This window comes from Emydura macquarii, unplaced genomic scaffold (assembly GCF_026122565.2).
Source record: "Emydura macquarii macquarii isolate MOO-44397 ecotype Brisbane River unplaced genomic scaffold, CSIRO-AGI_Emac_v2 contig_705, whole genome shotgun sequence".
In the NCBI taxonomy this organism is placed as follows: Eukaryota; Metazoa; Chordata; order Testudines; family Chelidae; genus Emydura; species Emydura macquarii.
The window spans coordinates 8,285,572-8,310,944 of record NW_027130842.1 but is presented as its reverse complement, the minus strand read 5'-3'; the positions used below and the strand labels follow the sequence as shown (position 1 = coordinate 8,310,944).

The following is a 25,373-nucleotide window of genomic DNA, read 5'->3' as shown; positions in this document are numbered from 1 at the left end:
CCCTGCTTCTGTGGGCACTTGCTCGCCGCGACCGCCCCGCAGCCCGGCTACTGAGCCCCGCCCCCTTAGTCCTCTTCCCTTCCCCGAGCGGCCCGGCCGCACCGCCCCCCCACCACCTCCGGACAGTGTATGGCTGCGAGGAACCCACGTGATCATCAAAGGCCCCGCCCACCTATCTCCGACTTTGGGAACGGCTTCCAGAGGGCCTTCGCGCATGCGCCAACCCCGTGCTGCCAGGCCAGACCGCGCCCCCTTGCTCGCTCGGAGACCGAACGGGCGCGCTCTGGTGGGAGCGTGCGCGTGCGCGCGCGGGGTTGCGGGGGAGGCCGTTGTTGTTGTTGTTGCCCGTGCCGCTGTGGCCGTTCCTTAAGCGCCGCCGCCGCCGCGCGGGTTCTGTCGCCTCGCGTGAGCGGAGCCGGCCTCTCCGCCGGCGGCGCCCTGAGGCCGGGGGTGGAAGGCGCCGGGCGGGTCTGAGGCGCCGCGGAGGAGCTGACTTACCCCCGCGGTAGGTTTAATGGGGGAGGGGAGGCCTGCCAGGCTGCGGGTCCCCTCCCCGTAGGGCGCCCCCTGTGTCGCGGCGCAGCGGCCCCTCCCTGGGGCTCCCCCCGGCCGGGCGGCTGCGATGCCCTGCGCGTGCTGCGGTCTGCCTCCCCGCCCCCCCCCATCGGCCCGTCGCCGCTTTGCAGACAGAGTGCCCAGCCCGTCTGCTGTGAAACTGCCCGGTGTTTTGTCTAATCGTCTCCCCCCGGCCCCCATTTTTTAAGGGGACGCTCAGGTGGTTAGGAGAAGCAAGGCCCAAAGTGGGGCTGAGCCCGGCGCCCTCATAAATCGGTGTCTCTGGTGTAAGTGAGTAAATCTAATGCACTAAAGGGATAATAATTTCCCCCTTTGATAAATTGCAGCCTCGCTTAGCTGTATGTGTCTGGGTTAGCCGGACAGACAGCTCTTATTGCTGTAGCACTGCTCTTGGTGCTTGGTACATGGTGCTTCAGAAAAGGCTAAGCATGCCATTGCAAATAAGTGTCCCTGCCCCAAGAGGCTTGCAGTCTGCAGATGTGAATGGGTACATTGCAATATAGTAGAACCCCATGTATCAGAGCCTCCATTATCTGTCTCTCAGGATTAACCCAAACACCACCTGTGCACAGATAAAAATACAGTATGGGCAATTGACCCTTCAGCCCAGGTGGCGGGGCTGTCAGCAGGAGCCCCGCTGTCTGGAACTGAAGCTCTTTGGCCTTTTTCCGGATTATCCGAAGTATTATTTATCGAATTTTTTTTGTTAGTTCAGATAAATGGGATTCCACTGTATAATGTGATACAGGAGAGTGGGGCTGTGAACTTTGCAGCTGGAATGCTTCAAAGAACAGCTGGGTTTTCAGAAGTTCTTTCAGGGCAATGAGCCTACTTTGTTTATCTTTGCAAATGGATATGTACGTGTACATTACTTTATGAATACTAACTCTGTTTGCTCTGTATTAATGCTGTAAGTGTGTAATAAGGAAAAATAAAGATGGAAGACAGGTGAGTGCAGTTGTGATGTGAATAACCTTGATGCTGCCCAAAGATCATCAACTTCTGAAATGCAGTATTTTGGAGGTATCAAAATATCATGCGTTTCCTTCCACATGAAAAGTTTTATTTCACCACTGAGGTGAAATGTTTATTATTGGGGGAAAAAGATCCTAACTTCTGCTTTCATATTCTTTTGAAGTTTAAAATAACTCTCCAGCAACTATAGGAAAAATTGGAAACGAGATGTTAGAATGTATGATATTGGAGCAAACAATTATAGTGTAAAAACATAGTCTAGATCAGAAATCTGAGCTCCCATGGGGAATGACTTAATAAACAAACAAAACCATGCCCAATACAATAAAAATAATGTAATATAGCACAGTTTTAAAGATCATTACAAATTCAGAAGGTATGTTAGAAATCCTTTAGCTTTGTAGAGATTACATAAAAAAACTAAGTAACCAATCTGTCAAAGATTTAGCTACATACTTTTCTTTGCAGGATTGGGGCCTCATATGGTGGCCATGATTACATCATAATTAAAGGGACACTTAATCTGTTTGTCTCATACGTGATTTTATGTTTGTAATTATGACCTGGATTCAGCTGGTTCATACAGGTAGACCTCCATGGTTTGATTGGAGGACACTGGCCTTTGTTGTTCTCAATAAGTGTAAGAATTCTAAAAATCCAATTAGTCACTAATTATTAGTGTGTCATTGTTTTTTCTATGCTTACAGCTTGCACTTTTCTCAGTTGATACTGATAACCAGACAGTTTCACTTTCAGATTCTTAGCGGTGCAGGATTTGGAATTCAAATAGTATAGGTTTTATTCTAAAAGCATTTCACTGGAATCATTTATATTGGTTGATTTGTGTAGGCTTCATAAAATCTTGTTTGTTTGTATGAAATATAAATTGTGGATTAAATTTACATTGAAGAAGCATACTTAATGTCAAGTTAACAGAACACTAGATTCCAAATATATACATAATATTATATACACTATATTAACCTAAAAATGTTTGCCACGCTCTTACTTATTTTACTTTCTTTAGTTTAATGTATGGGGAAGAATCCATAGGCAGACAGAAGGTTGCTGAACAGGAACCTTGGAAATGACCTTGATTATTGGGGGAGGGAGAAGGGTCAGAGTACCAGATTTTCTAACCCTGAATGTATAATAGTGTGCATACATTTGCGTGTTGTCTTATTTAAGTGCTTAACTAGCCATGTGCATGTGCAGATACCTCTTTTTTTAAATATATACATATATATATACACACACACACTGGTCATTTGCTTGCCTAGACTACGTGTGCAAAAATGTGTTTGATTTGAAATCCAGTCATTGTTTTCTCAATTGCTGGAGCTCAGCTGTTCTTGGATTTGTGTTAGAGGATGACAGCTTCCATTTTTCTGAGTACTTAATGCTAGCTAGTTTGTGGAGTGTCAAAGCATTATCCAGAAGAGGCTGCTCTTAGTTGGATGAATGCAACAGGGGCAGCTGCCTAATAGCAGGTGTAGGGAAATTGTTGGCTTTATAATGAAAGGTATGTGGGATCCTTAGAATGATTAAATTTGCTTCTGAGACCTTGTACAATGGGAGAGTGCAATTTACTTGCCAGTGATTTAAAAAAAGATACTACTGATACCTGTTTATATTTTTAGAAAATGTTTGTAGATCACAGGTCCCAAAGAATTGATTTGAAGATGTGTTGAAAGAAATGTGAACCATCATAACTGCTGGTTTTATAGGAAGAACATAAATACAAAATAGAGAACAGTAAAATATTTAAGTATATGAAACTAGTTTTCAGTGTCTATTTATGATCTTGAAAAGTGAGGATAGAACTGCATCCATTTTGTGCATCCTGTGGAGCATTAGATTAAGTAAAGTGGACTATAAATGATGATATTTTCACAAATATACCTGCATATTAGTCAGTTTAATGAAAAAGCAGTCACATCTTGCTGCTGTTCCATGCCTGGAACTCTCACTGAAGTCAAAGTTTGGAGTAAGAATTGGCAGTAGTGTGTGATCCTAAGTCCCCCACAAAGAGCCTAGCCCAACTACCAAGTTAATAGACTCCATTGGTTTTAAGAAAATATTAGAATTAGGGAACATACTGTAAATCAAAAATTCTGTTAGAAAGTCTTCAGGCAATCCTTTCTAGCACTACCAATTCATGTAGACAGGCATACTACCTTTCATAGAATCATAGAAATGTAGAACTGGAAGGGACCTTGAGAAGACTAGTCAAATTCCCTGCACTGATGCAGGACTACCTGTTACCTAAACTATCCATGACAGATGTTTGGCTAACCTGTTCTTAAAAACCTCTAATGAGGGAGATTGCACAATCTCTCTAGGTAATTTGTTTCAGTGCTTAACTGTTCTTACAGTTAGGAAGTTTTTCCTAATGTCTAACCTAATCTCCCTTGCTACAATTTAAGCCCCTTACTTCTTGTCCTGTCCTCAGTGATTAAGGAGAACAATTTATGACCCTCCTCTTTATAACAATCTTTTACGTACTTGAAGACTATTATCATGTCCCCCGTTCAGTCTTCTCTTCTCCTGACTAAACAAAATCAATTTTTTTTTCATTCTTACCTTGTAGGTCATGTTTTAATTATTTAATCCAGTTTCCAAAACTCATCATGATTTTCTTTGCAGGTATACTTGTATATACTTCCCTGGGGACTACACCTTGATGTGATGAGTGCCTATGACCCTGAGAGCTATGCCAGTAGGAGTTACCCTCCTGGTAGGATTACCCAAGATGGACAGGTCAGGGGGTAGAGACCCAGCAAAAAGCAGTCCACTGATCCTCCAGTTTGGGGGTTGAGTGATAGACTAAAAACCTATCCTTGTAAAAAAGAAAAAAAAAAGTTAATGGAACTCAACCAGGCAGCCATTCTGTTCAGGGATGGCAGAGCTGTATTTGTACCCTAAATAGACTCATAGACTCTAAGGTCAGAAGGGACCAGTATGATCAACTAGTCTGTGGCCTGCGTTGCGCAGGAGGTCAGAACCTCACCCATCCACTCCTGTAATAGACCCTTGACCTATGACTGAGTTATTAAAGTCCTCAAATCATGGTTTAAAGACTTCAAGATATAGAGAATCCACCAGCAAGTGAGCCATGCCCCATACTACAGAGGAAGGTGAAGACCCTCCAGAGCCTTTGCCAATCTGCCCTTGGGGAAAATTCCTTCCCGACCCAAATATGGCCATCAGTTAAACCCTGAGCATGTGGGCAAGACTCACCAGCCAGACACCCACGAAAGAATTCTATAATAACTCAGAACTCACCCCATCTAACATCTTTTCGTAGGCCATTGGCATATCTACCACCAATAGTCAAAGATCAGTTAATTGCCAAACTAGGCTGTCCCATCATACCAACCAAAATGATGTTTGGTGGTATGGGAAGGATTCAGATACAGTTGCACATAGTATTCATTGTTCCTTCCATCATGAGACGTCCAGTTGAAGAGCGGTACTGTATGATTATAACTTGAAAGAGATACTGCTTTGGGGGGGAGGGGGAGGAATGCTAATTTTTTCACTTGCTCCTTTCATACAATTCAATTAGGTATATAGGATTCTGGTTGGTGAAACAGTTAAAACTCCAGACTCTAAATGGTAGTATGTTTTTGCAATTCCTTGTGCTGCTGTTGTGGATGCTGAATGATCAGGAGCTACATTGAGAATCTGTTTAGAAGAGGAACATAAAATGTGGGCCATATGAGCAGAGGAATCCAGTTTACAAAGAGCTTACAGCTGGCTTCTTTAAGGGGAATGAAAGAAACTTCTCTAGAGTTTGATTAAGACAAAATTTTGGGATATTGTATGTCAGGCTGTGAGTCTTTTACTGTGTCCTGTTCAAGAAGATAAATATTCCCTTCTTCTCAAGAGCCTTTTAAAGGCCTTCAAGAATTCCAGGAAATTTTCTGGGTCATTCCCAAGCTAACCCCTCCTCAGCCTTGTGACCAGTGATTATATAATGAGTAGTTCAGCATATCCGCTTCTTTGCTCTTGTATTTTGGTAACCATTTTGATACAGGAGATATAGATTTCTTAATTTAGACCATCATTCCTGTCAAATGAAAATGAAATTATACAAGGTAATTATTTTTAACCTTTTGCTGAACTCAACTGCAGAGGGAGTAGCATTATATGTGAAAGAAAGCATAGTGTCAAATGAAATAAAAATCTTAAATGAACCAAATGTACCATAGAATCTCTATGGGTAGTAATTCCATGATTGACTAATAAGAATATAACGGTAGGGATCTACTGCTGACCACCTGGCCAGGATGGTGATAATGACAATGAAATGCTCAGGGCAATTATAGAGGCTATAAAAATAAACTCAATAATAATGGGGGATTTCAGCTATCCCCATATTGACTAGGTTCATGTCACCTCAGGACAGGATTCAGAGAGAGTTTCTTGACACCTTAAATGACTGCTTCTTGGAGCAGCTTGTCCTGGAATCCACGAAAGGAGAGGCAATTCTTGATTTAGTCCTAACTGGAACTCAGGATCTGGTCCAAGAGGTGAATATAACAGAACCGCTTAGCAATAGTGACCATAACAAAATAAAATTTAACATCTCTGGGGGGACACCAGAGCAGCCCACCACGATAGCATTTAATTTCAGAAAGGGGAACTACAGTGAAATGTAAAAATATAATTAGGAAGGCAAAAAAAGAATTTGAAGAACAGCTAGCCAAAGACTCAAAAATAAAATTAAAAAAAATATTTTAGTACATCAGAAGCAGGAAACCTGCTAAACAACTAGTGGGGCCACTGGATGATCGAGATGCTAAAGGAGCACTCTAAGAAGATAAGGCCATTGCGAAGAAACTAAATGAATTCTTTGCATCAGTTGTCATGGCTGACAATGTGAGGGAGATTCCTAAACCTGAGCCATTCTTTTTACATGACAAATCTGAAGGAACTCATGTGAAATTGCAGAACTACTAACTTCATATGTAACCTATCATTTAAATCAGCTTCTGTACCAGATGACAATAGGATAGCTAATGTGACGCCAATTTTTAAAAAAGCCACCAGAGGCGATCCTGGCAGTTACAGGCCGATAAGTCTAACTTCAGTACTTGGCAAATTGGTTGACACTGTCATAAAGAACAGAATTATCAGACACATAGATGAATATGATTTATTGGGGAAGAGTCAACATGGTTTTTGTAACTGTATCTACTAGAATTCTTTGGGGAGGTCAACAAGCATGTGGACAAGAGTGATCCAGTGGGTATAGTCTACTTCATTTTTCAGAAAGCCTTTGACAAGGTCCCTCATCAAAGGCTCTTAAGCAAGGAGTCATGGGATAAGAGGGAAAGGTCTTTTCCTGGATCAGTAACTGATTGAAAGGTAGGAAACAAAGGGTAGGAAGAAATGGTCAGTTTTCAGAATGGTGAGAGGTTAATAGTGGTCTATACTAGGACCAGGACTGTTCAACATATTCATAAATGATATGGCAAAAGTGGTAAACAGTGAGGTGGCAAAATTTGCAGATGACACAAAACTACACAAGACAGTTAAGTCCAAAGTACACTACGAAGAATTACAAAGGGATCTCACAAAGTGGGTGATCGGGCAACAAAAGGGCAGATGAAATTCAATGTTGATAAAATCCAAAGTAATGCACATTGGGAAACATAATCCCAACTATACATAAAAAATGATGGGGTCTAAAGTAGCTGTTATCACTGAAGAAAGAGATCTTGGAGTCATTGTGGATAGTTCTCTGAAAATACCCACTCAATGTACAGCAGTAGTCAAAAAAGCTAACGAATGTTGGGAATCATTAGGAAAGGGATAGATATTAAGACACAAAATATCATATTGCCTCTTTATAAATCCATGGTATACCCACATCTTGAATACTGCGTGCAGATCTGGTCACCCCATCTCAAAAAAGAAATATTAGAATTGGAAAAGATACAGAAAAGGGCAACTAAAACGATGAGGGGTATGGAAAAGCTTCCATATGAGGCGAGATTAATAAGACTGGGACTTTTCAGCTTGGAAAAGAGATGACTAAGGTGGGGGGGATATGACAGAGGTCTATAAAATCATGAGTGGTGTGGAGAAGTAAGGCAGTGTTATTTACTCCTTCTCATAACACAAGAATTAGAGGTCACCAAATGAAATTTATAGGTAGCAGGTTTAAAACGAACATAAGGAAGTATTTCTTCACACAATGCACAGTCAACCTATTGGATGCCTTGTCAGAGGATGTTGTGAAGGCCAAGACTATAATGGGGTTCAAAAAAGTACTAGATAAGTTCATCAATGGCTACTATCCAGGATAGGCAGGGATTGCTGTTTGCCAGAGACTGGGAATGGCCGGCAGGATGGATCATTTGATGATTACCTATTCTATTCATTCCCGTTGAAGCACCTGCATTGGACAGTGTCAGAAGACAGGATACTGGGCTAGATCGACCATTGGTCTGACCCAGTATGGCTGTTCTTATGAAAAGTACTCTTTATGTTAATTTCATTTGAAAAATCAGTGTTCTTGACTAGAAAGTTTTGGATGCTGTTCCTTCTGCCTAGTTCAATCAGTGAGTTCTTTTCTCTGGTTAAAATAAGCAATTGATCTCATAAAACCACCACAAGACATCTTTTACACAGGTTTGTTTGTGTGACTTCGGGGCAGGAACAAAGGGGTGTTTTATAAAACTGAATAAACACTTTGAGCCATCTGCAGAACTCCTAATGAGTAGAGTTGCAACAATATGTCTTGCGCAAACTCTTCAGCTATCAAACAGTAAAAGATCTATGTGGGTATCTAATTAGTGTTATCTACGATTGACTAATATTAATCCATTTTACATAGATTGGGACACTGCCAGGAAAATAGCAAGATGAGTAATCGTCGAAAGCGTGCACCTCCACTGAGGATGGATGAAGGGAAAAAGAAGCAGCTTTGTTGGAATATGCATGAAGACCGAAGGAATGAGGTGTTAATATTGGATGATGACATGGATGAAGACCACACTGACACAGGGCCAAGTACCTCTTCTGCATCCTTTGTTATAGATGATGATAGCTTTGATGAAGGATTGACTCACAAAGAAAAAAGAGGGTCAAAGTCAGTGGGCTTCTCAATCGTTACAGATGAAGGAGAAGACTCTTGTTCCATCTTGACCTCTATATCTGTACAGCTAAATATTGTAGTCTCTCCTTACCATTCAGACAATGCCTGGAAAGCTTTGCTCGGAGAAATCATTCTTCAGCTTCTTCCTGAGAAAATTCTAACTGAGAAGATCCATAAAAGGAGTTTTACTTTGATGAGAGCAGATTTTGGTGATCAGCTGCAGATCTGTGTTCATGCAAGAAGTGGAGAAGAGGAGGGTGATGAGGAAAAAGACAGCTTAGGTGATTATGAAGAGGGCATATTGGTGGAATCATCTTTGAGTAGTGAAATGTTAGAAGACTTGAGGTGGTTGCAAAAGAAGAAGGTAATTGGACTTTATCAAAGACCTAGAGAGGATCAAGCGTTAAAGGTATTTGTTCGTGCAGTTTATTTTAAGAGGGATTTTCAAATAAAAACAGCTCATTTTTTATTTGGTACTATAAAATAGAAAGTTAGGTGAACATCTGACAAGCCTAGGTCCTACCACACACGTCTATAATACAGTTCAAAATGTACTCTTCAGCGGTTATCTGCATACATGATTTCAGTGTTTTGGGAATAATTGCCTTTAATCATTACACATCAAGGTGACTTAAAATGAATTTAGAAGCCATTTGAGTTGCTAAGTGTAGCACACTAAAATTTTGCCTGGTGATTTTTATGAGATTAACTATATCCATAGACACCAGTATTCAAAATTTGCCAAATGTAGCTTCCTAACTTGTAAGCAAACATTGTTCTTTTTTGGTTTTTGTTCTTTCAATCTATTTTAATTCCTTAATCATTTTAATTTCGTGCAAATATGTTTCACAGGTTGGAATTTACCTTCTGGAAGCTGGTTTAAACAAACCAGAGTTTCTCAGTGATGGAGGTGGGAGAATAAAAAAGGCCAACCAGCTGATTCAGAAATTAATGGAAAAATACTACAACTTTATAATTCCAGGTAAAATAATATCACACAATTGAATGTTACTGCAGAACTTTTTTATTGTTAATGTTTTTCTTAAGTTTAATGATATTTTTAAGGAAAACTCAATAAGTCCACAAAATGTTTGTCCCATGACAATTGTCTTTGTCTGTAAATATACAGTCTTCACCACCATAAATATCTGACCTTTTCATGGACAGTAATTTATCGTTAGAACACCTTTCTGAGATAGGGAAAGAGGTATTATTTTAATTTTACTGATGGGAACTGAGGCAAAGAGATTATGGTCCCAATCCAATGCCCATTGAAGTCAGTGAAAAGATTCAGTGATTTATGTGGATACTAGGTTTGTCCATGATCACACAGGAAGTTTCTGTTAAAACTAGGAATTGACCCAGATATCCTTTGTTTCCAGTCCAGTGCCTTAACTACACCATGCTTCTCTCCAGACCATTAATTAATTTTGGTTACCAAAATAATCTAGAGAAATGTGTGGCTGGGGGACTTGGGGAAAGAAAAAGATGTTTTGCATATGGAATAAAACACTACGCCTAAATTCAGTGTGGCAGGGTTATTTGTAGATTTCTATTGGAAAGATTGCTGCCATAGATAAAGTAATCATCCCCTCACTTTCATGACTAATGTTCACAAAATGCAACTAAAATTGTACGACTCCATAAAAACTGTAACATGATGACTTGGAAATTAGGTAATTTTCATAATATCTTTTTGGGTGTGCATTTGTGTGGGTTGGGACTTATTGTGTACATCACTGCCGCTCTTGAAGTTTAAAGTTTAAGTATTAAATATTAAACTTCCCATTTTTTTTTACCCTTAAGAGCTTGCATTGGTCCATCTTTATCTACAGTTCAATTTGCTTTTATCACAATTCCACTACCCTCTTGGTATATAAGTATGGAATAAAAGCATAAATTCAGAGCGTCAAAGGTTATCTGTGTTCATTTGCCTGGAATTACAGGGTATATGAATTTATCTCTTAAGGAACTTCATTTTTTTTTATATAAGTGGTGTTCCTGGGGTGCTTTATTTAAAAGGGTTTTTTTGCTCTGCCACAGGTGTTATCTTTGTTGTTGCCTTTCTCTTTCATGTCTGCCTCATTCCATGATGTTTCTATTGGTGGAACACTTTTCCAGTCCAAGTGTGCCAGACCCCCACCCTCTTCTAAAGGATTGCTTTTATGGGGAGACACATTCCCTCTCCTACCCTGCATTTTATGAGGGGAACTGAAAAGAAAATCAGTTAACAACTTCCCCTTGGAGTCTCAGTGCATTTTGTCTCATCCATGTCTTTTAATTGATTTTGAGATCTTGAGGTAGGGATTGTCCGTGTCTTGCATAATGACAAGAACAGAATCAGTGCTTAATAAAACAAACAAAAACCCCAGCTCCAGTTATTAGCAAAACTCACTGAAATCTACCAAGTTAAATACTAAGACAAAATGTCATTTGTAAACCTTTGTCATGCTGCGTGGTATGGGTTACAGCTGAGAATGCTAAATTCAGGACAGATTGCTATGAATAGAGCCAGCACAACCCAAACCGGTGGTATATTCTGTAATTGGATTTCACTAAGCCAGGAACAAAAGTGAGTTCCTGTGTCATCACATAGGTTAACAAGAAGCCAAAACACAGTCCCCTTAGGCATTCCAGCCCCTGGCTTACTACCCAGACAACTAGAATTTTGTGATAAATGATTAAAACCGGAAATCACATGTAATAGGTTCTGTCTACTCCAAGGAGCTGGCCACTCACCCCCAGGTCAGTATATGCTTTAGTTCTTACCCAAAAACCATGCTGCAGAGAGACTTACCACTTTTGTTATCCTGACGTACAGACTCTGAAATCAATTGCAGTGTATATGATTCTGTTAACCGTTTAATAACTCTCTTCTTTTCTTTTTTTTACTAACAAACCTTTGGTTTAGGTTCTAAAGGAATTGGCTGGAGTGAAAAGGTTTCCTATGCACATCCTCTTTCTTGTTGTTAGAAATCCTAGTCCAGAGAAGTAGAGCAGGATAAAGAGTGATGTTACAGTTTGCAATTTATACCCACTTAGTGTTGCAGCACCAAACTTTTAGGTGCCTACAAAATCATCGGAATGACACTAATCCACAAAACCTGAGTTAGGTATCTAGGCTTCTGTACAATGAATTGGGGGGGAGATAGGTTCGTTGATCCACAAAAACCAGCATGGTAGGCAGGGGACTGCCTAAGCTAGCCAATGGGAGATCTTGACAAGAGGGATGGATCTAAGCTCCTCCTCACTTTTGAGATTGGCACCTAAATCTAGGATGCAGGGAGGCACCTATCTCTACTAGCAATCCACTAATGAGAACCTGTCTCCTAGAGTCAAGCAACATAGGCACCTATGTAGTTTCTTGCAAGAATGAGTTAAGCACCTGCCTCGCACCCTGCAAAATGGCTGGAGGAGGAGATGCCTAACTCATGTAGTCTAACCCCCACCAAGATGCAGGATTTGTTGTCTAAACCATCCAAGACAGATGGCTATCCATCCTCTTTTTGAAAACCTCCAGTGAAGGAGCTTCCTCAACTTCCCTAGGCAGTTTGTTCCATTGTCTTAGTGTTCTTACAGTTAGTAAGTTTTTTTTTCTGAGATTTAATCTAAATCTGCTATGCTGTAGTTTGAACCCATTGCCTTTTGTCCTGCCCTCTGTGGAAAGAGAACAATTTTTCATCTTTTATATGTCAGCCTTTTAAGTATTTGAAGACTGTCATACCCCCCCGCCCTTATCTCTTCTTTTCAAACTAAACATACCCAGTTCCTTCAGCCTTTGCTCATATGGCTTGTCTTCCATCCCTTTGATCATCTTTTTGCTCGCCTCTGGAACCTTTCCACTTTCTCTTCCTTTTCATACTGTGGTAACCAAAATTGGACACAGTACTTCAGCTGAGGCCTAATCAGTGCCGACTAGAGCGGTACTATTACCTTTCTTGACTTGCATGCTATATCTCTGTTAATGAAATCCAAAATTTCATGGGATTTTTTTGCTGCAACTTTGCATTGTTGACTCATGTTGAGGTGGTGATCCACCACAACTCCCAGATCCCTTTTAGAAGTGCTGCTGCCAAATCAGTTATCCTCCATTCTGTATTTGTGCATTTGGTTTTTCTTTACTAAGTGTAGCACCCTACATTTGTCTTTGCTAAATTTCATTTTGTTGTGTGTAGCCCAGTTCTCCAATTTATCAAGTTCCCTTTGGGTTTGTACCCCATCTAGCTTTGTCATCTGCAAATTTGATCAGTATGCTCTCTCTTCCTACATCTAGATAATTAATAAAGATGTTAAATAACACTGGACCCGGAACAGATTCCTGTGGGACCCGCTAGAGACCTCCTACCAATCTGACATTCCATTAATAGTTACTTTTTGTTTGCGGTTGTTTAACCAATTATGTATCTCCTTAACGGTAGCTCCACCAAACCTGCATTTCTCCAGCTTACTTAAGACACATGTGGGACTGTGTCAAAAGCCTTGCTAAAGTCCAGTATATTATGTCCTCTGCATTCCCTCATCCACCAAGTCACATTTTGTTGCCTTTTATTGTAAAGGTATTCAGTTGCTAATCCTTTGTTCCCTGTTTTTCTCTTTCTTCCAATATTTTTTTTATCATCATTCCTAATAGTACCTTAAAACACCTCATGCTTTTAGGGTGCCAGCCATGAGTCATTGTCAATTGTATCTTGCGAAAAAAGCGTTGTAAGGTGTCTGTCTGCAGTATTAGCTGCATTTGACAACGTCCTTTGAGCTGCACTGTTCCTCAAATTAGTAGAGGTTCTAACAATTCTTAATTAGTATCTTTTTTTTAATATCTTTCAGCATGTCTGATCATTAGATTACTGAGCTTTTCTGGATTCATTCTGGATCTCCTGTTGTTACTTTACCCCAGTGTTATTTTGTTGAGTATCTGGAACGCTAACTTCTTTCTTGTGTCTATGTTTAGTTAATTTGTTCTATTATAGGAATTAGAGATGGGAAAACTTTATTAGGATAGGCTGCATATAAATAAGAGTCCAGCCTCTACCAATGCAGGATTGTTTTCTACAGTATAATTTTTAATGTTGTCTAGTTGAATTTTTTTTAAATGACTCAAGAAATTGAACTTTATCCTCTTATCTTGTGAGACTGTTATGTGATGTAAACTTGCTATGAATTCTTTATTAAGTGAAGGCAAAGATGATTGTAATTAAAATTATTGTGAAAGCTCACTGAAGGGAAGCCAAGTAGTTTCACAATAATTTGCTTAAACACCCATTTTCCTTCCTACAATGGTAATAAGGTATGGATCCTCCACAGTCCAGAATCCTGATTTTTTTTTTTTTTCTTTCTCTGAATGTCTATTAACAAATTTAAGATCTGAGACATATATGACATAATGTGACCTGGAAATACTCCTGATAAGTTTAAAATAAATTCAGTATGGCTTGCCAGGTGTTTTTAATAAAAGGAAATTATAGCCATTAATTATATGATTCTGAAAAGGAACATTATTCTACTATTTCAGAAGTTTCCTGAAGGGATTCTTCAGAGGGAATATGTTATTTCTCTCGGTGTCAACCTTAACATTTGGTCTAATCATTCTTTAATTGGAACACATAGTGATGTAACAACTCAATAGAAAGAAATGAAAAGAAAAATCCATTACAACACTGCCTGTGGTTTTTCTAGATTTTTAATATAGGGCAAAGTCATAGGTCACTTGACAGTGACATTAACTAACAACAGTGGAGGGGAATCACTGAATTTTGCTCTTCCTCAAGGTTAAATATGTCTGTGTATTCTGTGTAGGCAGAGAGAATTTGTGAATTGGGGGAAAGTGTAAAACTACAAAGTGTGTGTTTAGTAATCCAGTAATTTAACTGTATGTGTGAGAGCTGTGTTTTTTAGTTCTGACTTGATTAACTTTTAATCTATTTTTCAGTGAATGTCCTCTCTAAAGAACAACTAAGGTTTTTTTAAAATTTATTATTCTCGGGCTGGGGAAAGAGGGAGATGAGAGAGGTATTTTATTTTTATTTTAAATGTTTCAGTGTTTCGTTTTTTCTTTTCAGAAAGGTGAATCTTGTGTATGGTAAACTGTTTGTGAAGGGGAGGCAGGATAGCTTTGTAAAACAAAGGACTGGGAATTGGGAGACCTATTCATGGCTTTGGCAGAGAGTTCTTTTATGTTTTGGGGTAAATCATTTAGCCCCGTGCACTTTTCCTCATTTGTAACATGAGGATAATACTTAACTACTTCATGTGGCAGTTGTGAAGTTAAACTAATGTTTGTAAAATGTGTTGAGAGTCTGGAATGGAGGGAACTCTGTAATGCAAAGTATTTTATTTACAAGTATTATCTTTTCATTAATGTGATGCTTTTCTTCATAGCATCATATTCTTCTTGGGTACTGAATTAGGTATGATAGTGTTCACTGTGTAAAGTCTATAATGCAGTGTAGGAAGGTGAAGATGGAAGGCTATCTATTTCTCTAAGGGGAAAATGCTGAGATGTTGAACGCCTATAATTTATCTCCTATGGATTTCAATGGCACTTGTACAATTTGGCACCTTTTGGTATTTGGCCTCTAGATTAAATGAAATGGACCTGATTCGTATTATTTTCATTGCTTCCCATAGCAATTTCTATAGCAACATTGTAACTTTGTGTTAATTTCACTCTGCAGATGCTTGGCAAAGCTATGAGCATCAGCAGAGGCATTGGAACTCTCTGCCTGTGGACTTGGGAGAACAGCATTTCATCAGTTAACTTTTTTTTAAATATAAATGTAAATCTGTCAAAACTGATTAGATTAGACCCCTCTACTCAACACAGAAAGTTTCCTACTAGCCCAAGCTAAATTGTCAGCATGGACTTTTTAAATCATGGAGATAGAATGGTGACTGTCAACAGATTTTTGATATATGGGCAAAGATTTTTGGATGTTCTCTAAAATAACCATTGTTCTAGGGAGTGATGGACTATATCTTCACTGGACAAAGGCATACATATGTAAGCTAAAAATACTTATCTGCTATTTTTTTTCCTTTTTGGATTAGTGCTGGGAAGAAGAGTATCTTTGAATCTACTAAACCCCAGTATCCCCACCCTCCCCAAAAATATCCAGCATAGATTATATGCATAATTGCATGGATGGAGAGAGGTAGAAGAGGAGTTTATTGAAAAATGTTGTTATAGATGGGAAAAGCAGACTTATGATACGTGTTTTGGGAGACTATGACATAGCTGACATTAGAGGAACAATAAAATAAAGAGAGATTTTAAAATACAAAAATACAGAGTTTACAGAGAAAATAGGCAAAACAGAGCAGAATAGTCATAAGTTTGAGGGCCGGAAGGAACCATTATGATCATCTATTCTGACCTCTTGTGTAACACAGGCCATAGAACTTTCCTAAAATAATTTGTAGAGCATATCTTTTAGAAAAATATACAATCCTGATTTTAAAATTGTCAGTGACAGAGAATTTATCATGATCTTTGATAAGTAGTTTTAATGGTTAATTACTCTCTCTCAAAAACTTATGCCTTATTTCCACTGTGAATTTGACTAGCTTCAAATTCCAGCCATTGGATGATGTTATACCTTTCTCTGCTAGGCTGAATAGGCCATTATTAAATATTTGTTCCCCATGTAGGTACTTACAGACTGCAATCAAGTGACCCCCTAACCTTCTCTTTGTTAGATCGAGCTCCTTGTGTCTTATTTTATTTATCACTATAAGACATGGGCTCTCAAACTTTTTTTGCTGGAACCTCTTTTGAAAATATTTCAGACTGTGGTGACCCCCTCTGCAAAAAGTGATGACCCCCACCCATGCCATGCCCATGCCATGCCACCCTTACCGGCATGCATGGGAGTTGACAGCTCGCGACCCCCCCATAATAAATTTGCGACCCCCTGAGGGGTCACGACCCCCCATTTGAGAACCCCTGCTATAAGGCATGTTTTCTAACCTTTTAATCATTCTTGTGGCTCTTCTCTGAACCCTTTCCAAATGATCAACATCTTTGTTGAATTGTGGGCACCAGAACTGGACACACTATTCCAGCAGCAGTTGCACCAGTGCCAAATAGAGGAGTAAAATAATCTCTCTACTCTTGCTCAAGATTCCTGCTATGCATCCCAGGATCACATTAGCTCTTTTGGCCACACCATCACAGTGGGAGCACATGTTCAGCTGACTATCCACCGTAACCTCCAAATCTTCTTCGGAGTCACTGATTCCCAGGCGACGGTCCCCAACATGTTAGTGTGGCCTACCTTCTTTGTTCCTAGATGTATACATTTACATTTAGCTTTGCTTGTATTGTTTGCTTGTACTCAGTTACACAAATCTGGATTGCTTGGTAATCAGTGACCTGTCCTCTTCAGTATTATCACTATCTCAATTTTTGTGTAATCTGTCGACTTTATCTGTGATGATTGTTTTCTTCCAAGTCATTAATAAAAATTTTAAATAGCATAGGGCCAAGAACTGATCCCTGCATGACACCACTAGAAACACACCCATTTGATGACGATTCCTGATTTACAGTTACATTTTGAGACCTATCAGTTAGCCGGCTTTTAATTCATTTAATGTGTGTTATGTTAATTTTATATCATTCCTAGTTTCTTAATTGAAATGTCTGGCAGCACCAATTAAAAATGCCTTACAGAAGTCTAGGTATATTGCATCAACTCTGCTACCTTATGATCTACATAATCTGTTTTTTCTCAAATACAGAACAGAAATAGTTACTGAACATTTCTGCTGTTTTGCAGTATTGTTGATATTTCTACCATTTCTTTCTACCAATGGCCCAATACCATTGTTAAGATTCTTTCTGTTACTAATATACTTTTATAAACCTCCTTAATGTCCTTAACTCCACTGGCCATAGATTTCTCCTTGTGTCCCTTTGTTTCCCATAACAATTTTCTTCATTTTCTAACTTCTTTTTTATATTCATTAGTATAAACTTCACCTTATTTCCATTTATATTTTGTCTGTGTATGTATGTTTGTGTGTATAACTGCCAAGACTTCCTACTTTAAATCAGGTCAGTTTTTTAACTAATACAGCCTTCTTCCTGGGATTATGGTTTTTGGGCATCTAGTAAAGTATTCTGAAACAATTCCAAATTATCATACACATTTTTCTGATTAAATTCTTCCTTCCAGCCATTATGGTTTGTGATTGTTTTCAGTTTTGTGAAATGGGCCCTTTTTAAAGCACAGAATGTGTGGATATCACTGGTCTGGACTTTATTCTGTTTGCACATTAGAAATGTTATCAAGTCATGATGACTTATCCCAAGTTGCCATTAACTTTTAGTTCTGTGATCAGTTCCTTTTTATCTGTCAAGGCGAGGTCTAATATATAGCATTGTCCCATATTGGATGCAACAGTTTTTTTGAGTTAGAAAAATTGTCATCTGTATTATTTAGAAATTCCAAGAATATTGACAGCATGAGGCTCCCCTGCGTATGTCACTCAAATTGAAGTCCCCCATGATCACAGAGCTTTTTTTCCTGTATGGCATACATAGGTATGTAGAAAGCCAGTCCTCCTTTTCCCTAGTATGATTTGGGGACTTGTAGCAGACATTGACTAATATTCCATCTTGTGCTTTATCTGTTAACTTTCTTCTGAGTTATCTTCAGTGCTATCAGTGACTCCAAAACAAGTAACCGCATTTATGACAGTGTGCCATTCCTCCTCCGATTTTGCTCACTCAATCCTTCCTAATTAGGTTATAACCCGTGAGCTTCACATTCCAATCATGGGAATCATCCCACCAGGTTTTGGTAATACCAACTAGATCCAATTTTTGCTCATAAATGAGCAATTTTAATTCCTCTTGTTTGTTACACGGGCTCCTAGCATTGATATATAGGCAATTAAAGACTTTCTTCTCTTCATGTCCTTTTGGTTCCTTGATTAATAATATGCATTATAAATGATGGGGGATGAGATCTGCAGAAAGAACTAGTAATTGTACTCTTGCTGATTTTGCAGAAGCACTTTTGAGAACTGGAAGATAGCAAAATGATTCTGTGTTTATTATATGCCTTCTGGACAAATAGGACAGATATATCAGGAAGAATTTTTTTTTCTCTCGGAAAAGGAGAGCCTGATCTTGGAACATTTATCATGGTGAATTTTGATTTAGCTTGTTTATATGGCTTAGAAACAGCTGAAATACTCAGACCACTAATTAGGCCTAGTTCTTGGTAATAAACTGGAAATAACAGGTTAATTAGAGGCTAAGGAGTATCAACAAGCTGATGATGCAAATTATCTTTATATTTGTAGATTTTCCAAGGGCATGCTCACAGACATGTTGAATTCTAAAGGGTCATCATGGGAGCATGTTCCATAACTTAAAAAAATTGAAATTTGAAACTGAAATTTTGTATGCTCACTAAAATTCATATTGCATTCATATGTGAGATTCATGTACTTGTATACTCTGTTTATTGTTAGATATTCAAGAGTGATTGCTAACCTCTTTGTTTTAGGAAAAGTGCATTTCACTTAGTATGGTGAAAAATGTAGAAATTAGCACAAGCAAATTTAAAAGATAATTATCTAGAAAAACATATAGTTATTAGAAGATTTATATATCTTAAACAAGATTCTTTTTATTCTGCACCATTCTGGCCGTAATTCTGAAGCAAGAATCTCTGAATATTGTGGTGCATCTATATCAAATTTTTTGACAGGCTGAAATTTCAATGGCGGCATAAAATATCTAGAAAAATATTTATTAAAAATAATTGGAACAAAACAACTGCCCCTCCCCTAATTATGAGTTAGAAACTGAGGACTAATCCTTACTTGATATTAATCAGCCTACTTCAGTTGAAATAATAAAGCCATACTGATTCCCTCAGTTGAACATTGGGTCCTAAATGTTGCATACATTTCCTTGGGGTTCACTTCAGAGTAATTTTTGATACTTTCCCAGTTTTGTGCTTCAGAAATCAGGGTGTTTTTGTAATGTAGTTTTTCCATTTATTTGTTTTTTAGGTTTGCCATTAGAATAACTTATGTAATCACATGAAGGAAAGTGTAATAACCCCTATGTGGGTGAGGGAAGCATTCCTCTCACTTTCTCACTATCATATTTGAGCTCAGGAAACACCTTTTCCTGCTCCTAAACATTTACTACATTTGTAGTCTGGAAAAATGCCAGTGTTAAGATTCAGGAATTTAATTCCCATCTTTGTCTACTACTGCCCCTTCACCTGACAAGAAACAATCTGCTAGAATATACTCAGTTCATAGTCTTTATGGAAACAGTGCTTAACTGTTCTCATTTATTAACTAAACATGTAGCAATAAAGCTAAGCTTATTTAATTGAACTGTAGCTGGTGGCTGATAAAGATGGGGCGAGATGCTGTGAATGGATATGCTTCTTCATATGTGCAGATGTGCTGGAGGAGGATGAGGAAGAATCTGATAGAGAGCTGGAACGACAGAATATTGAAGAGCTGTATGACTTTGTGAGGCACACACATCAGCAGGAAATCCAGTTTTTGAGGGAGGACGTACAGCACTCTGCATTGATTCCTGTACTGAGGCCGTACCAAAGTGAGGCTGTGAATTGGATGTTGCAAAGGGAGAATTTCAGAAACAAACCTACCAATGGCAAGTAAATGGCACTGGACAACAAATGCACATCTCAATTATAACATTACTCAAAATAAATGAACAATATGGTATCAAAAAGGATTGAATATGAACTAGCATAATTTTATAAGAACGGTCTCAGTAATTAAGTAATTAGAAGCTTTGCCCAACCACTAATAAAAAATTGTAGTGGTGTTTGAGGCAACTAGCTAGGAGTGTTCCACAGTAATGTGAGTTTTTATGTGTTTTTTTAATCTTGAGCCATTTTATGTTTTTTTAATCTTGAGCCATTTTAGAAATTAATATAGACATTGTCAATCTGGATATGTTGAGTTTTACTATTGTTTCAAAATATGGCATTTCACAGAATAAAGTCATCTTATAATAGAAGCATTTAACTTTGAAAAGTAGCTACTGTCCATAAACAATAGCCACACTTCAGAATAATTTAGGCTATACATTGACTTGCCATACTATTGTTCATTACTTTTATAATCCTAATAGGTCTTTTGAAGCAGACTTTGGCATTTGATTTGCATTGCTATAAAAATGTTACGATGAACATGAATCAACAAGAAGCCAGAGTTGTAGACTGAGGTTTATATTTTATTACAATATATAGTTCTGGTGACCCAGGAAATAATTGACCAAGCTCATTGACTCTAGCGCATTGCAGATTCTTTTTAAAGTGTTGGTCCCTCTGTGTATTCCACACGTGGGTGCTCATGTGCACCGTATGTCCAAGTCTGGAAATTCTAACAAGCAGTATCCGTTGCCTCGCACATGAGGAGTAGTTCTCTTTGTGCTCCATACTGAAGGTATAAGAGCAGTGCAGGCTGACACCTCTCCAGTTCCTTCTTACTGCTGCATAGCCGGATTTGGAACCCCGTGTCCATAGATTTCTACAGCTTTTCTCTTTGATAGCCTGTAAATAGATATTGTAAATAGTTTTATAGTTTTTTATTAGTATAGTTAGTATAGCATATTCTTTCCCCATATGGGGAGTCCTTCCCTGCAGTCTGGGACTATGCCCAGAGTCCTGGGTGTTTATGAGCTGTGTCTGCTACTTTCACTGCTTCTCGGCGAGCGATGATCACCAATGCTGTCTCAATTGCTTAGATCTGCTGGTTCCATCAGTGTGTCTGGCTCTGAAATACAAGGACCAACAACTGCCATTTCCATCCAACCTGGACCTGACTCTTCATCGTTACTGGCCCATTCTTCAGAGGACCATCCAACTACAACTTCCCAGGACCTGTCAAAAGCATGGTCTCGACCATCGAAATGTCCCTAACACAGTGTCATGTGGATACCTACATTACACTGGAGGATATATTCCTCCCTTAGCTTCGGTCTCCCCTCCAGCCCAGTCCTCCTGAGGGACATTGTCACACTGGAAGATGAAACTGCTTTGGTGACAAAAGAACCATCCCCCTTGTGACCTGTCCCGTGCCCAGGGTAGGCACCTGATAATGCCAAGGTCAGGGTAGGCTGTAAACAGAGAGCAGATTCTCCCAGCTCTGGTGGGTGACACTGAAGTCAGACTTCCCAACCAGCCTCAGACTGTGCTTCTGGTTCCCCCAAACCAGTTATCAAGAAGCCAGTACTCAAATACACACAACTGAGGCCTCTGGCTCCCAATGAGCATTAGGTCCAGTAAAGAGACTAGTTATTTAAATTCTATGCTTTTTACCAAAAAGGTTCCCTCTGACCCCAAAGGGTCAGCCACAGCACCAGATCAATATAAGTTTGGATCTTACCTAAAATACCATGTTGCCAGCCAATCCTTTAGTAACTAAAACCAGAGGTTTATTATAAAAAGAAAGAAACAAACCATAAGAGAAATGTTAAAGGGTCGAAGCAAATCAGATAAATACAAATGATTGAAAGTCCATATACATCAAGTTTCTGGGAGAATTGTGGAGTTTGCAGGCTTGTACAGTTCCTCTGGCATACATCCAGCATCTGGATGGGTCTTAGTCCTTCAGTTCAGTTGCATGTGAATTGATCCAGAGGCAGGTATGTGTCTGTAGCTGAACAGGAACAAAGAAAAAATGGATTCTGTGGCTCAGCCTTATATACCCCCTGGCCTGGCCATGCTGTCATGTGGAATGTTACAAGAACTAAAATGGAGTCCAGAGTCACATGGGCCAATCCTGGTAACTCTTCAGGTATGCCTTTAGTTTCCTCGTGGGCCTGTTGCAATCGTGAGGGTCTTAATGGGTCATTAAGCCGGCTATTGGTCTGCTGCCACTCTGCCAGGTGTATTTCCCAGCCAGCCCAAATTGATATACAGAAATATCAAATACATCCATAACTTCCATTTCACATATAATACATGAACATAAGTATTATCATCTTACTTAGCATATTACAACTTTTCTAACAATATCTGACATGGCATATCGCTCATGAATTATTATGGTTTTGACATATTGATGTTAAACTATATGTTAAATGCTCCCTCCCATCTAACCAGCGTGACACCTCCTCCAGCCCTCAGGCAGGAGCATCCACCATTTAGTATTGTCTGCCTCATAACTGGAGAGAGGACAGTTCAATAGATATATAGTTAGTATAGCATACTGGGGAGTCCCTCGCTGCAGTCTGGGACTATGCCCAGAGTCCTTGGTGTTCATGAGCTGTGTCTGCTACTACCTATTTCAGTCCTTCATAAAGAAGGGCAAATTAGTGGCAAAGATATCAAGCTGCAATGGACACCCTTGGCCCAAAGAGAAAACACCAGAGGCAGATGTTTAGGCCAAGCCCATATCCTCCACAGACATTTCTACCACTAGGAGAAGGACTTCCTTCTCCAGCAAGGGGCAATAGGATGAGTGTCACCTCAGTATCAAGGGAGTGGATTGATTCTATTCCCTTTATTTCTTAGTTACCCCCCAAGCCCCTTCAAAAAAAGGAAGGTGGAGACCCAGGTTGGACCTTTGACTTGGGCAGTCTGTATCAGGCACTTGAAGGAATTAGAGTAACATCAAGTGGTTGGATAGGATACCAACCATCGAAGTCCTGGACTGGTGCTGTATGACTAGTGTAGAATGCCTAATCAAACAGGTACAACTTCATTGTGTTGATCACCTTGTACATATGGATGCTATGTGACTCTACAAAGCCATGTACACTGGGTGGCCAATTAAAATGATGTAAGGATGCTCTCAAAACTCACCTAAAAGCTGACAAAGTCAACCTTGAACCCATGAGAAACTACTGTTGCAGATTGGTCAGAATGGCAGCAGACCTGTTATTCTGCAGTTAAAGTCATTGAGAAAATCAGAACAGAAAAAAAGACAGAGAAGCATCAGTGAACATGGCAGGCTGTGGCAAAAACATGTGGCCATATCTTCCTGATGTGCAGATCACTCATTGGTTCACATTCACACAAGGTGGTGTACTGAAACAAAATGACTTTTACGTGTCACCTATGATGGAAGACTCCAATACCACCAGCGTCCAGCTGAGCCCACCTCATGAATGTCAGAGGATTTAGAAGCCTTGATTTTTCAGCCCTCTTTGCTACCACTGCTGTTGATGCCACCCCCCTTTTATCTCCCCTTATGTTTGGGGGGCCATCTTTCACTTTTTGGCCACAATTGGGATTCTGTCATGACACACAGTTGGGTCTTAGAAATAATCCATCAAGGGTAGTCCATAGAGTTTCTCTCTGCACAAACTCCTTTCCAGTCCAGTCCAGGGACAATCCTCCTGAGGTGAATCTTCCACGGTAAGCGGAGGACTCCCTCCTCTAACGTGGGGCAATAGAATGAGTGACACCTCTGTATCAAGGAAGGGAGTTCTATTCCCTTTATTTTTTTAGTCCTTCAAAAAGATGGAAAGTGGAGAACCATTCTGGACCTTTGATAAATGAACATCTTTATTCAAAAGTTGAAATTCAGGATGGTTATACTAGCATCAGTAATCCCCTCTCTACTGGAGGGGATGTGGTTTGTGGCCCTCGACATGGACTCTTATTTCCATGTAGATATTCATCTGTCCTTCAAAAAGTTCCTTCGGTTTCTAGTGGGTCAGGAACATTTCCAATTCAGAGTCCTTTCTTTGGACATGAGTAGCACTCAGAGTATTCACTAAGATCTTTTCTGTGGTGGCAGCCCAAATGAGACATCAGGGTTACACAGTTTTCCCATATCTCGACGATTGGCTCCTAGTAGGTTTCTCCGGCCACGAGATTAGATTGGGACCTTTGTTCCTGCTGGTGTCTCCATGAACAAAGAAAAGTCTGTTTTAACATCCCCACAGATGATAAATTTTATCAGAGCAAGAGCTTTCCTCCCCACAGAAAAATGTCAGTTAATGAATTTCAGCAATTTGATGGCACAGATTACTTGCAGACAGAGGTCTCTGGTCAAGGTGTGCCTTTTCTTCTCATGCGCTTGTGATTTACCATTTGCCAGGCTTCTTCTACACTGTCTACCTGCCGTGCTTGGCTTCAGTCAATCTACTCACCAGACATGGATCACATCACTGTTCCCACCATTGCTGCTTGTACCTGCTGGTCAAATCTGCATCGAGTGAGAGTTGATATACCCTTCATCACTCTTGCCCCCAGTATTGCCATCGAAACAGATGCATCCCTTGTGTGTTGGGGTGCTCATCTCAACAACCAGGCTGTGCCAGATACCTGGACCCACTGGAGGCCAGACTGCACATCAGTCTACTGGACATGAGGGCAGTCTGCCTGGCAGGCAGGGTGTTTCTTCCGTTTGTTCATTCTTTCCATGTCCAAGTAATGTCAGACAATATCACCATACGGTCTTTTACCTTAACAGGGCAGAGCAAGATCTCCTTCCCTTAGCAACATTTTTCATGTTCCACCTGTCCAGGAAGGTTGCATTTTTAGTTGCTATTCCCTGAGCTGGAAGGGTGAATGAGATGGCAGACCCACCAGATAGTATTTTGCACAAGGGAAAGATCTTCCTTCATTTCCATCCTAAATTCCTCTCCAGAATTATTTCTCAGTTCCATGACAACCAAACTATCTACTTACTTGTTTTCTTCCTGAAACCCCATGTCTCTGCTGAAAAGAGGAGACTTCACTTCCTCAACGTCAGATGT

At 39.7% G+C, this 25,373-nt stretch overlaps 1 protein-coding gene across 4 annotated transcripts in view; it reads left to right on the top strand.

Annotated features, from left to right (window-relative positions):
* The first annotated feature begins 217 nt into the window (after window positions 1-217).
* The window catches only part of SHPRH (SNF2 histone linker PHD RING helicase), a 105,701-nt gene continuing 80,545 nt past the window's right edge, over window positions 218-25,373 (top strand). For 2 of the 4 annotated variants that reach the window (XR_010918658.1, XM_067542364.1), the window contains exons 1-4: window positions 218-505; window positions 8,399-9,068; window positions 9,512-9,641; window positions 20,088-20,306. Coding sequence is in view for 3 of the 4 variants with exons in the window: in XM_067542364.1 (XP_067398465.1) it covers window positions 8,427-9,068; window positions 9,512-9,641; window positions 20,088-20,306 (991 nt within the window). In the remaining variant the exon portion in view is untranslated. Of the gene's footprint in view, window positions 506-8,398; window positions 9,069-9,511; window positions 9,642-20,087; window positions 20,307-25,373 lie in introns of those variants that run through there. The other 2 variants (XM_067542365.1, XM_067542366.1) reach the window with 2 other exon arrangements.